General features: G+C 48.4%; 7 protein-coding genes and 1 non-coding gene across 8 annotated transcripts; 6 read left to right on the forward strand and 2 right to left on the reverse strand.

Moving 5' to 3' along the window:
* Positions 1 to 124: 124 nt before the first annotated feature.
* MGYG_01475 (SH3 domain-containing protein) lies at positions 125 to 1,490 on the reverse strand (the record flags this gene model as incomplete). The annotated part of the gene is made up of 3 exons (XM_003177351.1): positions 125 to 1,165; positions 1,242 to 1,345; positions 1,448 to 1,490. The coding sequence occupies 3 exons, from the start codon at positions 1,488 to 1,490 to the stop codon at positions 125 to 127; spliced, it is 1,188 nt and encodes a 395-aa protein (XP_003177399.1).
* Positions 1,491 to 2,270: 780 nt separating this feature from the next.
* On the forward strand, positions 2,271 to 4,234 carry MGYG_01476 (mitochondrial Rho GTPase 1; the record flags this gene model as incomplete). Its single annotated transcript, XM_003177352.1, has 2 exons — positions 2,271 to 2,280; positions 2,340 to 4,234. 2 exons carry the CDS (start codon positions 2,271 to 2,273, stop codon positions 4,232 to 4,234), a joined length of 1,905 nt encoding a protein of 634 aa, XP_003177400.1.
* A 466-nt stretch (positions 4,235 to 4,700) lies between these two features.
* On the forward strand, positions 4,701 to 5,356 carry MGYG_01477 (SNARE; the record flags this gene model as incomplete). Its single annotated transcript, XM_003177353.1, has 4 exons — positions 4,701 to 4,726; positions 4,810 to 4,918; positions 4,999 to 5,129; positions 5,287 to 5,356. The coding sequence occupies 4 exons, from the start codon at positions 4,701 to 4,703 to the stop codon at positions 5,354 to 5,356; spliced, it is 336 nt and encodes a 111-aa protein (XP_003177401.1).
* Positions 5,357 to 6,062: 706 nt separating this feature from the next.
* On the forward strand, positions 6,063 to 6,144 carry MGYG_10516. The gene has a single exon. It is a non-coding gene; the product is annotated as a tRNA-Ala (tRNA).
* Positions 6,145 to 6,967: 823 nt separating this feature from the next.
* Positions 6,968 to 8,775, forward strand: MGYG_01478 (smr domain-containing protein; the record flags this gene model as incomplete). The annotated part of the gene is made up of 2 exons (XM_003177354.1): positions 6,968 to 6,994; positions 7,102 to 8,775. 2 exons carry the CDS (start codon positions 6,968 to 6,970, stop codon positions 8,773 to 8,775), a joined length of 1,701 nt encoding a protein of 566 aa, XP_003177402.1.
* Positions 8,776 to 9,181: 406 nt separating this feature from the next.
* Positions 9,182 to 9,883, forward strand: MGYG_01479 (methionine-R-sulfoxide reductase B2; the record flags this gene model as incomplete). The annotated part of the gene is made up of 2 exons (XM_003177355.1): positions 9,182 to 9,434; positions 9,504 to 9,883. 2 exons carry the CDS (start codon positions 9,182 to 9,184, stop codon positions 9,881 to 9,883), a joined length of 633 nt encoding a protein of 210 aa, XP_003177403.1.
* Positions 9,884 to 10,235: 352 nt separating this feature from the next.
* Positions 10,236 to 12,242, forward strand: MGYG_01480 (stromal membrane-associated protein; the record flags this gene model as incomplete). Its single annotated transcript, XM_003177356.1, has 5 exons — positions 10,236 to 10,344; positions 10,463 to 10,631; positions 10,709 to 10,753; positions 10,816 to 10,921; positions 10,977 to 12,242. The coding sequence occupies 5 exons, from the start codon at positions 10,236 to 10,238 to the stop codon at positions 12,240 to 12,242; spliced, it is 1,695 nt and encodes a 564-aa protein (XP_003177404.1).
* A 1,101-nt stretch (positions 12,243 to 13,343) lies between these two features.
* Positions 13,344 to 14,089, reverse strand: MGYG_01481 (hypothetical protein; the record flags this gene model as incomplete). The annotated part of the gene is made up of 3 exons (XM_003177357.1): positions 13,344 to 13,471; positions 13,542 to 13,875; positions 13,928 to 14,089. 3 exons carry the CDS (start codon positions 14,087 to 14,089, stop codon positions 13,344 to 13,346), a joined length of 624 nt encoding a protein of 207 aa, XP_003177405.1.
* Positions 14,090 to 14,107: the final 18 nt, after the last annotated feature.

Raw genomic sequence — 14,107 nt, forward strand, 5'->3', positions numbered from 1 at the left:
TAAATTCATCGCGGCAGAGATGGAAGGCAGCTCGTGGGAGAGACGAAGTCTATTTCTGTGAAGAACCAGAGGATGGAAGGTGAAGATGGAGACAGAGACAGAGAGAAATGGAGAAAGAGGATGGCTACTTTCCGGCTTCAACGTAGTTGCTTGGGAAAATACCGACTCGGCTTCCAATCTTGCCCGTCCACCAGTCGTCCTGCTTCTCCGTCCGCTTCACGATGGTGATAATCTCTCCCTTCTTGAACCCCAGATCGCCTTCCTGGTCGGCGTCGAAGGTGAACAGAGCTAATGCCTGATCCTTGCCCAACTGTGGCTTCTGTCCAAAGACAGGTTTTGGAGCCGTCGGACGGGCGGGGCGGCCATCGAAGGCGCCTCCTACTCCCCGCTGGCTGTGGCCGAAGCTGTCGAACGTCTCGTTCGGGTTGGCTCGTCCGGCCACAGTGTTCGACCGATTCAGTCCGCTACCGCTGAACTGCCGGTCGTGGACGTTGTCCTGCCACGTACTCTGTCGCTGCGGCCGGTCACCAAACTGGTAGTCACTGGTCGAAGAAGACCTGTTCCTGGCCCCATATCCCATGTCGGGAACATGTCGGTCATCATACACAGGGACGTCGTTGTACATCCGCTCTGCGTAGGTGGTACCATACCGTCCCGAGAACGCCCTCGACCTGAGTACTGCCATCAACGGCTCTGCACCGGGTGGCGGAGGTACGGCACCACTCAGCAGCTGGCTGGCTGATATGTTGGAGTTGTACATTCTCGCATTCGCGTCCTTCCGCTCAATCAGCACGCTTCCTTCCAGACTCACGCCGGCAAACAGTCCCTTGGTCTTGGAATATGAGAATACGCCCGCCACTCCCTTTAAGCTGGCTGCACCTGCAGCTTCGGCATTCCTGCCCACGGGTCCCGCCGCAACAGACACATTTCCTCCCAGCGTTATCGAGCCAGCCTGGCTGAACGTACGGACCGCCGCCGAATCGTTGAGTATAAAGACAAAATCGGTGAACTCGAAGCCGAGCTGGCCGCCAAAGCCAGCTCCCGCGGTGGTGATGGCGGAGGGAGCGGACCACGACCCGTCTCCAAGCCGAGCAACGACGACACCGGATCCAAATCTAGCTGAGCCAACGAACCCGGCCTTTACCACTGTGAGAATTGCCAGACCCTGCAGACGTTAGAACACCTTTTCGGACTTTGCAAACGAAACCAAACAAAAAATATCGGGAAAGTATAATACCGACCTTTGCGTTGCCGAGTATCTCTGGTGGAATGACCTTCTCAGGCCCAAACGACTCCGACGGATCAATGAACGAGAGCAGGATCTTGCTGGCTTTCCGACATTCACCTGTGATTGACATGCATACGTTAGCAAAAAGTGGTGGCACTAAATCACTCCGCAGACGGATAGTTATAACTAGCTGGAGCACATGGTAGATTCCCAACTTACTCGCCAGCGAAGAAGGCAGCGGATTATTAAATCCCAACGGCATCTTCCCAGACTGTGGACCACAGCTTGCCCCCTATCCTTCAATGTTCCGCTTGCTCTGTGCCGTAGAGGTGCGATTATACAGAGTATATGTAGTTATGTCTCTCACTCTCTGCTGACCAAACCCCCAAAGACTCGTAAGTCCCTCCGGTAGACGGTAAGTTATCGATCTAGATATTGATGGTAAAGGGCGCAGGTTGGTGGCGTGAAGTCGTCACTCCTCGTGCTCGTCCGTGGGCGTCAGATAGACAAAAATAAAACCCTGGAGTACGAGGTTGATCTGTGGAACAAGCCAGATACCAGCCATGGCTTTTTGCTCGGGCTTGGGCGTTGCGAGTTCGTCCTTCACCTTCCACCCCCGGACGGCCGATTGAGGCTGGGTGAAACGTTCCTCCGCGCCGTTACATGTTCTCCTGCGCTCTCACCAAGGGGATCAAAGTCCACCAGCTTTCACAGGCAGATCACCAGCGCGCTGCAGGCTGCGAAGGGGCCCAATATATCTTCATATTCGCCCTTCTTTTTATGCGCTTTCATGAAGTTTTTGTACGAAAGAAATAAACGTTGATAGAAGTTTTGTTTCTTTTTCCTTTTTGGGCGAGATTAAGATGATTATGTCATAGTTAGGTAATCAGTAATTACTTATGTAATCATAAATAACGACAACAAGAAGAAGACGAAGAGAAGCAAAGGAGAAGAGAAGAGAGAAAGGACGCCAGGGACGACAGGTTATACAGGGACTATTTATGATGAAGCTGCGCTGAGACATACAAGGAGCCCGCACGAAATGGGAACCGGTAAGCTCGCTACCGGCAGATGCATCGATGCTATCAATGGTCTCTAACATCTAGAACAGTGCGAATCTGCGTCTGCGGCGATGAAGGGACGGGCAAGTCGAGCTTGATAACGTCGCTTGTCAAGGGAGTCTTCGTGACAAACAAGATCCAGACCGTCCTGCCGCAAGTGACCATCCCGCCGACCATTGGGACGCCCGATAATGTGACCACGACGACCATTGTTGACACGTCTGCCCTGCCGCAAGATCGAAATAACCTTGCAAAGGAGCTTCGCAAGTCCAACGTCATCCTTCTCGTTTACTCAGACCATTACAGCTACGAGAGGGTTGCCCTATTTTGGCTCCCGTATTTCCGTTCCCTGGGTGTCAACGTTCCCGTGGTCTTGTGCGCCAACAAGTCAGACCTCTTGCATGAACATGGAGAGTCACAGCCAATAGAGGAGGAGATGCTTCCGATCATGACGGAGTTCAAGGAAATTGACTCCTGCATTCGAAGTAGCGCCAGAACACACAGGAATGTAAACGAATCATTCTTCCTCTGCCAAAAGGCCGTGACATATCCAATATCCCCCTTGTACGATTCAAAGGAGTCGGTGCTCAAACCAGCAGCGGTACACGTGCTTCATAGAATATTCTATCTATGCGACAAGGACCGTGATGGGTACCTGAGCGACTGTGAAATTGAAAACTTTCAAAAGAAGTGTTTTGGCAAGCATCTGAGTGAGGAAGACTTGGCCAACATCAAAGATACTATTCGGAGGGTGTTGCCTGACTCTGTCACGCCGTCTGGTATAGACGCCAAAGGATTTCTTCATTTGAACAAGTTATATGTTGAAAAGGGTCGGCATGAGACCGTCTGGATCATTCTTAGAGCCTTTCAGTACACAGACAACCTCTCTCTTCAGGAGGAGTTCTTACATCCACGGTTCGACGTACCCCCTTTCTCCTCCGCTGAGCTCTCCCCTGCCGGCTACCGCTTTCTTGTTGATCTCTTCTTGCTCTGCGATAAGGATAACGATGGCGGTTTGAACGAGGAGGAACTTGCCTCTATATTTGCCCCAACACCAGGCTTACCTGCGTCATGGACGGAGGATTCATTCCCATCATCCACAGTTCGCAATGAGGCCGGCCACGTAACCCTACAGGGCTGGCTTGCGCAGTGGAGTATGACCACGTTTACCTCTCCCAAGACGACATTGGAATACCTTGCATATCTAGGCTTTGAGTCCTTTGATCGTAACAACCCCACTACCACCGCTGCCCTTCAGATCACCAAACCCCGGAAACGCCGCAGACGGCCAGGGCGCGTGGGCCGGAACGTTGTCCTCTGCCATGTCGTCGGTGCTCCAGGCTCAGGTAAATCCTCTCTTCTGGACGCCTTCTTATCTAGGGGATTCTACCCGTCCTACCGCCCAACCATCCAGCCTCGTACTGCCGTGAACACAGTAGAGCTTCCAGGCGGTAAACAATGCTACATGATCCTCGATGAACTAGGCGAACTGGAACCCGCTATTCTCGATAACCAGGCAAAGCTATTAGACCAGTGCGATGTGATTGCCTACACGTACGACTCATCCGACCCGGACTCCTTCGCCTACATACCTAAACTACGAGCTAAATACCCACACCTAGAGGAGCTACCCAGTGTCTTCATTGCCCTCAAAGCTGATTTGGATCGCACCACGCAACGAGCCGAGCTACAACCAGACGAATACACTAGCAAGTTGAACATGTCTGGCCCACCGTTGCACGTCAGCGTAACATGGAGCTCAATACAAGAGTTGTTCGTGCATATCGCTGAGGCAGCCATGGAGCCTAGCACTGCTTTTCCCCGCATCGAAGAAGACGCGGAAGGCAAGTGGATGGCATGGGGCATTGCAATCGGTGCAGTTGTTTGTGCCAGCGCAGCAGCTGTTATGATATGGAGACGGGTCAGTTGGGGAGGGAAATACTAGTATCCATAGTAATCGTCATTTTTAATGTCAACACACTTATTGTACGATGAGCGAGCGACGCATTTAGATACCCATGTTATTTATATAGATGAAATCTATTCTTTACCTCATAATAAATGCCTTTCTCGCTTCTCAATCCTACCAATAGCAAATAGCTGCTGCCCGTCTCTCTTCAGGGGGTTGACTTTTGGAAATTTGATAATCACATGATATAATCTCCGAGTAATCCCAACCCTGCGCATCGATCAACAACTAATTAACGAGTTATCAAACCACCGTTTACTTAGCTAGCTTCTGATATTCTAACAGGCTGAATACTAGTCGATAGGTGTCTTGAAACCTCTAATTTTCACCTTACCAGAACAGAGCTTGTCCGCATTTCTCGAAGAGGCAAAAGCACATCCCATCACCCTTCCTCAACCAACAAGACAGCCGGTTTCCCTCACCAACCTAACGATCGATCAAAATGAGTGACGCATACGAAAGAGAAAGGTACCCTTCTGCTTTACTGATTCAACGGCGTTTCATTCCCTTTCCCCATGAGCTGGTGCTAACTACTACCCCGTCTGCCCCAGACAAAACAACTCCCTCCTCGAGTCCCTATCGCAGAAGACAAGCGCCCTCAAATCAGTCACAGTGAACATATACGATAATGCACGAGACCAGGATATGATCGATAATACCGTTCGTATACCCCGTGCCGCGCCCAATTGTTGAAAAGTCCGAAAACATACTAATTCTCTGCCCTGGGGATGGGCCTACAGAGCGATGTCTTCTCCTCTCTATCAACGAATATCAAGGGCAGTGCAAGCCGGTTGACTCGTATGGCCAGGCAGGGCGACAAGATAGCTGTCCTAAAGCTGGCGGCCATAGTAGTTGGATCTGGCCTTGTGCTGTGGGTCGTGCTAGGCTGGATATTTTGAGAGTTCAAAATGGCCTACCTTCCCTCAACCTTCGAGAGAGTCACGTATAATACTGTCGTTGAACAGTATCCCATCCGTCTGACGCTGAGCCGCTGTGCTTACATTCCCTGTGTGTATATACGGTTGCAGTCTATGTGACTATAAGGGCACTATGATGGCGGTAGAATCGGAAGTTAATGCCCGGAATCTTCGCCGTTGAGCTACGGGAAAACATATGAATAAACACCCTGGGTGTATGATGTTTGGCGTTTGGTACTTCTTTTCTGTTTAGCCGTGCAGGTGCCGGAGTTACAGTTATTTATGTGGAGGAAATACGGATTTATGGCTTGTTCTATTTGGTATCCCTTTCCAGTAACCAAGTATACCTATACCAGCATATAGTCATTACTACCTGTAATGATGAGAATAATGATAATTATCAATATGTTGCATATCACCATGATACCAGGATTACGGGTGGCGCGCTACTATGAGCAAGCTACACGGGCAACCTATCATTCACGAACAAATCTATTGGCAACATGACCCATTTAACAGGCCTTGGGCGACTGAATTATAACAGTCAGTCATTTTGTGCTCGTTATTCTGCGAAAATTTTCAGGGTGGCCTAAATTATTCATTATCCAGGTGGTATTTATTCTGCTGGACCGGCGATGTTTCTGAAGACGATGTACTACGAGGGTTAGAAAGTTCGTAGATCCACACGAATTTCGGGCAATTAGCATAGTCGATTATATAGTTCTCCCGACTGTATTCAAACATTCTCGCAATGGAGATTCATCCATACAATAATGCACATGGTTTCCTGTCTCTAGAAGGAGCCATAAAAGTTTAATAAGTGCAAAATCCTAATATGTCTGGGCAATTAGCACATAGTTCCGCTGGAAGGGGAAAGTATTGCAATTGGGCAATTAGTTTAGTGGTATAACGTCCGTTTTGCAAGTCATAAACTACGGAAGGTCGTGATTTCGATTATCACATTGTCCATTTTTGTTTTTTTCTTTTCTTTTTTTTCCTTCCTTTAACTAGTTATCCCATCTGGTTAATATTTTTGCCTAACGGCTTATCGCCTTTTTGAATTTGATTTTGATGATCTAACTTGAGAATCGTATAGCGGGGATTAACTACTGAGTAAGCATAGGCTTAGCGGACGTTATATCGGGCTTCAATATCAACAATCGAGCTTGTACTTTGCAGACGTGAGTATTTTTAATCTACAAACAGCTAGACACACGGGGAAGGCTGCTTATAGCTGAGATTCCCACACCTCTGAATCTCATCTCAACATATTTGCCTTCCGTGTTGACATTTACTTGCATTTGTCATTTGATGTGTCAATTGTGAGATATCAGCTTCGCCAAGCCTGCGCAGCGTCCTCGTAGTTATCAGAACAAAGGCAAGACGAGCCGAAATTGGAGTGAAGATACAAACGCAGGGCATAGCAATTTCCATTGCATAGGATATTGATGCCAGCGCTTCCACTTATAGATAGGCTTCTTCTTCCACAGTTAGCCATTTGCCGACTATTCTGCATGGTGCTCATCCCAAAAGCACTACACGTGACATAACTACCCTAACTTTCGGTGACTATATCAATTATTAGTCAAAACGACGTCAAAGATCACAGAGGGAGAAGAAGAAGACGGAACAACCCGTCGCAAACAACACGAGCTCTTCGCGGTCAGTGTTGCCAGGCCATACTATAAATGCCGTCTTGGTTTACTACTTTCCTCTATTTTTATCCAGATACAAGAGATGCAACTATCCATCAGCCACAGCACCCGATTGAACCAAGTGACTACTGCCGAGCATGGATGACGCGCCCTCCCTCTTGAATGTAAGTACTTAAAAGCCCGTTTAATCCTGCTCGGGCCATGAGTCTACGTCGCATAACCGCTTATTCCTGTGTATCTATCTTATCCGTCGATTAATAATTGTCAATAGGAACTTGAGAACGAGTTCTGCCCCCCTCTGGACCCCGCACTTTTCGTTGCGATTGTCAGCGATTATGACCTTGATGACCAGTCTGCTGTCCAACAGCTTCGAGAGACCTTGGACGCATTAAAGATATCTGCATATGAACAAGAAGATGCCCTCTTTGACCCGTCAGGAACCAGTGGATTTGATTTCCCGGAGGACGCATCCGGCATTGCATCCGCGCAAAGCGAACCGCAGACCTTAAGTTCGCATGAAACGAACACAACAAGTCTTGGATCAAATGTCTCCTCACTCGGTGCAGAATCGAGCAACGATTCTGGACGGAGGGCTCGCAGTATAAATAATGATTCAAAGCACTCGGGTGATCCTACAACTGCCATAAAGGGCTTGAATAGATCAAATTCGGAAGACCAAGCGCAATATTTACATGAGATGTTTCCCTCAATCGACCGGTATACCGTTCTACACACGCTTGATAAATATGGTGGGAACGTTGACAAGGCTATGGACGTGCTTTTAAACTTGTCATTTTTTGAGAACAGTCAGAATTCCGGCGCCGACGAGGATCAGATTTCAGTTCCTAAAGGTATCGCGGGGTTCGAGCGCCCCGTCGATAATGGCAAGTCTCGCAGGAAAAGCAAAAAGAATAAGAACAAGCAGCATTTACAACACTTGTCTGAATCGGACCTCTCGCAGACATCCCTTAGCGATAGTAGTGGGGTTAAGCCTGAGAACAGATGGGATAACGGAAAGAAAGATATGGAATTCATTTGTTCGAGGACAACTTTGGCCATGTCGGCTGTCAGCTCAGCATACCATTCAAATCGCGCATCACTCCCTGCAACTATCCGTGCACTTACAAGGGAAGAAGCAAAGAAATATTCAGCGGAAGACATAGAAGATAGTGTGACTCATACCCAAATTGCTGAACTGCAAGAGGAATTTTCAGCCATCCCTCGCAATGACCTCGTTGGTCTTCTAAAGCTGACAAGGAATTGCATATCCGCTGCGAACGAGCTGGCAAGAATGATGATAGTCGAACCCGTACCAAGCCTCATACAGCCAGAATACCGGCCAGCCGGTCCATCTGGGTCACTCCAGGCTACCACTAACTCAAGTACAAACCGTCCATCTACCAGAGCTATATCTGTCCCTGCAGCAACGGGCGCTAGACCAAACTACAACCCCGTCATCAGCCGTGCTATTGCAGACAGACATCTCATTGCAAGCCAACAGGCGTTTGAAAAAGCACACTCTGCCTATCGCCGTGGGAAGTCGGACCGTCTTATGGGCGGCGCAGCAGGGTACTACTCATCCGTTGGGCGCGAGCATTTCGAGAAAGCCAAGAAAGAATCAGCCATTGCTGCTGATGCGCTTGTCTACAGCCAGTCAAGTAGCAATGTTCTAGACCTCCATGGGGTAAGCGTGCAGGACGCAGTGCGAATCGCGAAAGAGGGGGTGGAATCCTGGTGGGAATCCCTGGGCGATGAGAAGTACTCCAATCGTTTGCGATCAAAGCATGGAGCGCGAAGCTACCGTGTTGTCACTGGGCTTGGCCGGCATAGTAAGAATGGTACTGCAAGGTTAGGCCCTGCCGTTGCGCGCTGTCTGGTGCGAGAAGGGTGGAAAGTTGAAGTTGAGCGGGGTGCGCTGGTAGTGACTGGCCAGGCTGGTTATTAACGGAGCCATCCATTGTCATTCTGACAGATGCAAGAGATTTCCCTTGGCTGTGCATTCCTTTTATTTGTGAGCGTCTTGCTTTTTGGAGCTTTGGTTGATACCCAGTCTAGTCAGCGTTGGTTTTATGATCACGTCAATGTTTGAATAGAAAGTAAAGAGAGTAGATGGGCTATACTATGAATAGATAATGATTTCAAATAGCTGGAAAACGGCGTCGCTAATGGACCTCTTGTACGGAGTAGATGCTTCGCCCTACTGATTCCACACCGGGCTTGGCGTAAGTTCAACTAATTTAAGCTTAAACCGTTGTCAAACGTCATTCCTTGATTCTGGCTATTAGGAATCTGATTTGTATGAAGACTATAAAAATCTCCAGCATCTCTATAAATTTGGTGACTCTTTCTTCATGTCTTTCTCACGAATTATATACAGATCAGTTGCATCCAGGCTTGCGCCTAACAGCTATACATTCACATCACATATTCCTCGCTTCTCCAAGAGATCACCACCTAGCCGGCTAGTTCTACCAGGAACTTCATCTATGATGGGCTTTCTGTCCTCATTTTTCAGCAGTTCTAGTTCCAGTGCAAATTCAGAGAACATGGCAGGCTACCCTGACAAAAAGACAGATGCCGAGTGGCGAGCGGTTCTCTCACCACGTACGTCCAAACTCCACTGGCATCATTGACGATCTGGCCCTATTGACTGCCCAGGCTAACCTTGTATAGAGCAATTTCACGTTCTTCGCCAGAAAGGAACCGAACGCGCCTTCACCGGAGAATACGACAAACATATGCCCGAGTCCGGTGTCTATGAATGTGCCGGTTGTTCCGCACCACTATACAAAGCCACTCATAAATTCAAATCAGGATGTGGATGGCCGGCATACTTCGACTGCATCCCTGGTGCGGTCAAACGTCTTGATGACAGATCCTTTGGCATTACCCGGACGGAGATCGTGTGCTCGAATTGCGGAGGCCATCTGGGTCATGTTTTCAAGGGTGAAGGGTTTGATACACCAACCGACGAGAGACACTGTGTGAACAGTATTAGCCTGAAGTTTAGCGAGGATGAAGAGGCCGCGAAAGCCCCTAAGGAGAACATATAAGACAATAATCCATCTTGCTGCCATGTAACTATGTATGTAAATTAATTATTGCAAAGTTAATGCTGCTTCTTCCTCTTTTTCCCACCTTCGGAGATAAGGACATTCACGTGATTTATACTATGATTATATAATCCGATTAGTTATTGCGGGATCGAAACGTCGAACACAAAGTGACTTTCGTTGCCTTTTGAACGAGCTGGAGGCAGCAAGATATCTCTGATATACCTCCTCGCGAACGTGAAGGATACTCTACAGCCGTCTGAATTGACATATACGAGTGGCGAAATACTCGTCCTTTTATTTCAAACTATTCTTCTTTTCTCAACCGCCTGTTTTGCCGCTATCTTCGACAATGTCTCGCCGCCCACCAGCCGATCGGGCAGCACAGAACCAGCAGATGATAAAGAATCTTCTGAAGCTGACCTGCAATAAAACCTGCGCCGATTGTAAACGGAATAAGCGTGAGTCCACCGCCTCTAATGTCTATGATTCTCATGGCTCGGATTCACCTTGATGCGGGCAACCCCCTGAATGCTATCCTAATACTCTGTTCACATTACTGACTACTCCTCCTAATAGATCCAAGATGGGCCAGCTGGAATATTGGCGTATTTATTTGCATTCGATGCTCGGGTATCCATCGAGGAATGGGAACACATATCAGTCGCGTGAAATCAGTGGATCTCGATTCCTGGACAGACGAGCAGTTACAAAGCATTATGAAATGGGGAAACGCAAGGGCAAACAAGTACGTTCAACATGAATGCCATACAGACTGGAATATGGAAACGGGTTTTCTCGACAGAACTGACTGTTATGACACAGATACTGGGAAGATAAGCTAAATCCTGGACACGTACCATCAGAAGCGTACGTGCAGCCTACATTCACGATTAGGTGCTACAATGGCCGGATGCTAATTCATTGGATAGGAAAATTGAGAATTTCATCCGAACGAAGTACGAGTCGAGACGATGGGTGATGGATGGTCCGATGCCCGATCCCTCTACCCTTGAGGTGGAAGGTGATGAGGACGTGGTAAGTGTCTCGGGAAAGAACATTTACAATATCCAACTTACTGACTCAATTACAGCCTTTAGCGGTTATCCAAGAGAAGGCCAAGTTGGAACGTTCTGCTTCCCAACAACAGCAAAGCTTTAACCGACCCCGACCCGGACAAGCGCGACCGCCGGCCGTGAATTTCTTCGACGATGAGCCAGCAAACCCACCGCCGAGACCGAGGACCACAGATATACCAGGAAGCAGACCAGCCGCTCAAGCTGCTGCTCCAAAACCCACTAAGCCGGCTGATTCGTTGCTTGGATTAGATTTCTTCGGCCCCAGTCAACCAAGCGGGGGATCTAACCGCCCCGCAAGTACTCCAAGTGGAAATACCCCTACCTCAGGCCCCTCGAGACCAGATCTCAAACAGTCGATTCTATCCCTTTATGCTTCTGCGCCTCCCAAACCTCAAGAGCAGCCTCAACATGAACGAAACTCGTCATTCAGCTCGTTTTCATCCCCGCCTCAGCAGGCCTCCAAACCAGACGCCTTTGGTGGCCTTAGTGATGCCTTCAGTGGGCTTAGTTTCCCTTCCACCACCTCCCCTCCTGTACCGAGACAGCAGTCCACCTTTTCTGCATTTGACAGCCTCACCAGCTCCAAGTCTTCCCCTGCAGCTCCAAAGGTAACCTCGCCGTCGATGTCGAGCGGTGGTGGCTTCTTTAACGATGCTCCAGCTCAGCCAAACCCAAAGCCACGCCAGGTCGCATCACCCCCTCTTTCCAATTTTGATCTGATGGGGTCAACAACAGCGTCGAAAAAGGCGCCCGCAGCACCACCCAGCGCATCTAATGATATGTTTGACCTTTTCTCCTCTCCAGTACCACAATCAACCACCGCTACGACAACGACAGCCACTACCACTTCGCCCCCGCTGACCTCCCCTAGCCACACTTCTGTCTTTAATCTCTCTTCACCACCACAGCAATCAACCGTAAAATCTCCTCCCGCAAGCACCGTTAGCCCATCAAACGCATTTTCCGCCAGCACAATGGACCCCTGGGGCGGAAACGCATGGAGCATGGCCGAACCATCACCCCCTGCAGCCGCTACTTCAAAAGCTACATCTGCCATGAAAGTTCCAGATACCCTAACTGCGAACGACATAGGTAGCGGTTGGGGAGCGCCATCTCCCGCTACCACTAAGCCAGCTCCGGCAGTTGCTGCTGATGAAGATTTTGGCGGATGGGCTGACCCAACCCCAGCCCCAGTAAAGAATGGAAATAGCACTTCTAGCAAGGGAAAATCTAGCGGTTTTGGAGGTGGTGATGACCTATTTGCAAATGTTTGGGAGTGAAGTAGCCTGGAAATATATTGGTTACGGCCTTCTTACTTCCTCATGTGAGCTGGAATACCGTCAAATCCAAGAGAAGCGTCTATATTCATTCAACCCGCCATCTAGCATGATAATGGCAACCCTTTAGATACTTTTTATTTTTATTCCTTGTTTCCTTTATTCTCTATTGTTTTTTAATAGCATAAAATGAATTAAGGGCATAAGGATAACACAATACAGCTTTTAATCTGGGCTTCGGCTATCCCTGTCCCTTTGTCCCTTGCGCCTGATCTGTCGACAGCTAACTCCTTCCACCAAGCCCTCCAAAGATCTTTAGTAGGAGCATTGCATCAGCAAATGGTATTGTCTTTATAGTCAACAACACGCCCACTCAGACCAGTTTCAACTTGATATACCCAGATTCTACCATCATCATAATCTCGACATATTCAATATAACTGTTCACGGCTATCGTCGTGTTTGCCACATCTGTACGGCGTATTTATGATCCTGTATATCGATGCCAAATCATCAACCGACTATCATGGGCTTCCAGTCGATACCAGATTCCCAACCCTACATAGGCTACACATAGAAAACACAATATATCACCCAACAACAGACACTTTTACTTTATGTGGTTAGGGAGTGTGGGACATAGGCATCTGAGCAATTAGGTGCTCTAAAACTAGTAGGGACTGGAAAGACTGGAGAGTGGTCAAAGGTCCCTGCTAATACCATAGGTTTATGATCTCTTCACGTAACGCTGGAGCAGCATCTCTTAGAAGGTTTACATCAATTATTTTTATCCTGCTAACTTTTGCTGGCGTTAGGTGAAATGTAATTCAAGAAAGCTACAGGCAACTTGCGCAGATCTTTGATAGGGGGCTTTGTTAATGTTTCTCAAGAAGGTGTCTATGCTTTCTGCTTGTTTCCAAGTGATTTTGGTGCCTACGAATTATCTCCTCATTGAGGTGTATACTGTGAATGGACCAAGCTCTTATCTCGCTTCTGACATTGAAGATGAATCAAATTGGCCCTTTGCTATGGCTGTCCTAACTTTAATTGGATTCTAGATACACCGGCCCAAACCATGGCATCTGAGAATGGCAGGTTTGTTTATCACTTTGATTCGTACTCGATCTGCCGTTCGCCCACATCAGCTATAGACAGGATGGCGTTCACCAAGGGCAGCGGATAGTGCTCTCGAAGGTAGGCGGATACGAGATCGTTGCCATTTGTTACTCCACCTTCAGGAAGCATTAGCACATCAGGACCAGTATACTAATGAATAAGGGGGCTATTTTGACAGAAACCTACCGCTCGTCCAGACATTTCCATCTTTCGATACTCTTCGTGTGCTGTCCCACTTCTTCACCTTGGGGAATTTCACCTCCAAATCGGATATCAACCCTCTCGGACCAGTAACGCTTTTCCCATCCAGAATGCCGGCGTATCCGGCAATATAGCTGCCAGTGCAGATCGCTAAGATGTCGTTCCCAGCATCGTGATGTGCCTTGACAAAGGCGCATACAGACTCGTCCGGAACAAACTTCGGGTCTGGTCCTGGTATCACTAATATATCAAGGTTATCCGCAGAAACAGAGGCGTCATGGATCGAGGCAGTGAGCCTGATGCCGATGTTTGCTGTGCACTGGATAAACGTGCCAGCGCAGTTGCTTTATTCCGATGTAATTGATCTCAACTGGTAGTCCCAAGCTAGCAATGTTTGGAGGAAGGACGTCGATTTCGGTGATGTAGTCCTTTGACATCATACCGAAGAGGTCAACGGCTGCTAGGTCGAGGAGCTGAACTGAGTACGTCAGAAGGACTCCGATTCGGAGTGGCTTTGAGTCGTTGGAGGCCATGATGGGATGATGTAGCTA

Source organism: Nannizzia gypsea, genomic scaffold (assembly GCF_000150975.2).
Source record: "Nannizzia gypsea CBS 118893 supercont1.1 genomic scaffold, whole genome shotgun sequence".
Lineage (NCBI taxonomy): Eukaryota > Fungi > Ascomycota > Eurotiomycetes > Onygenales > Arthrodermataceae > Nannizzia > Nannizzia gypsea.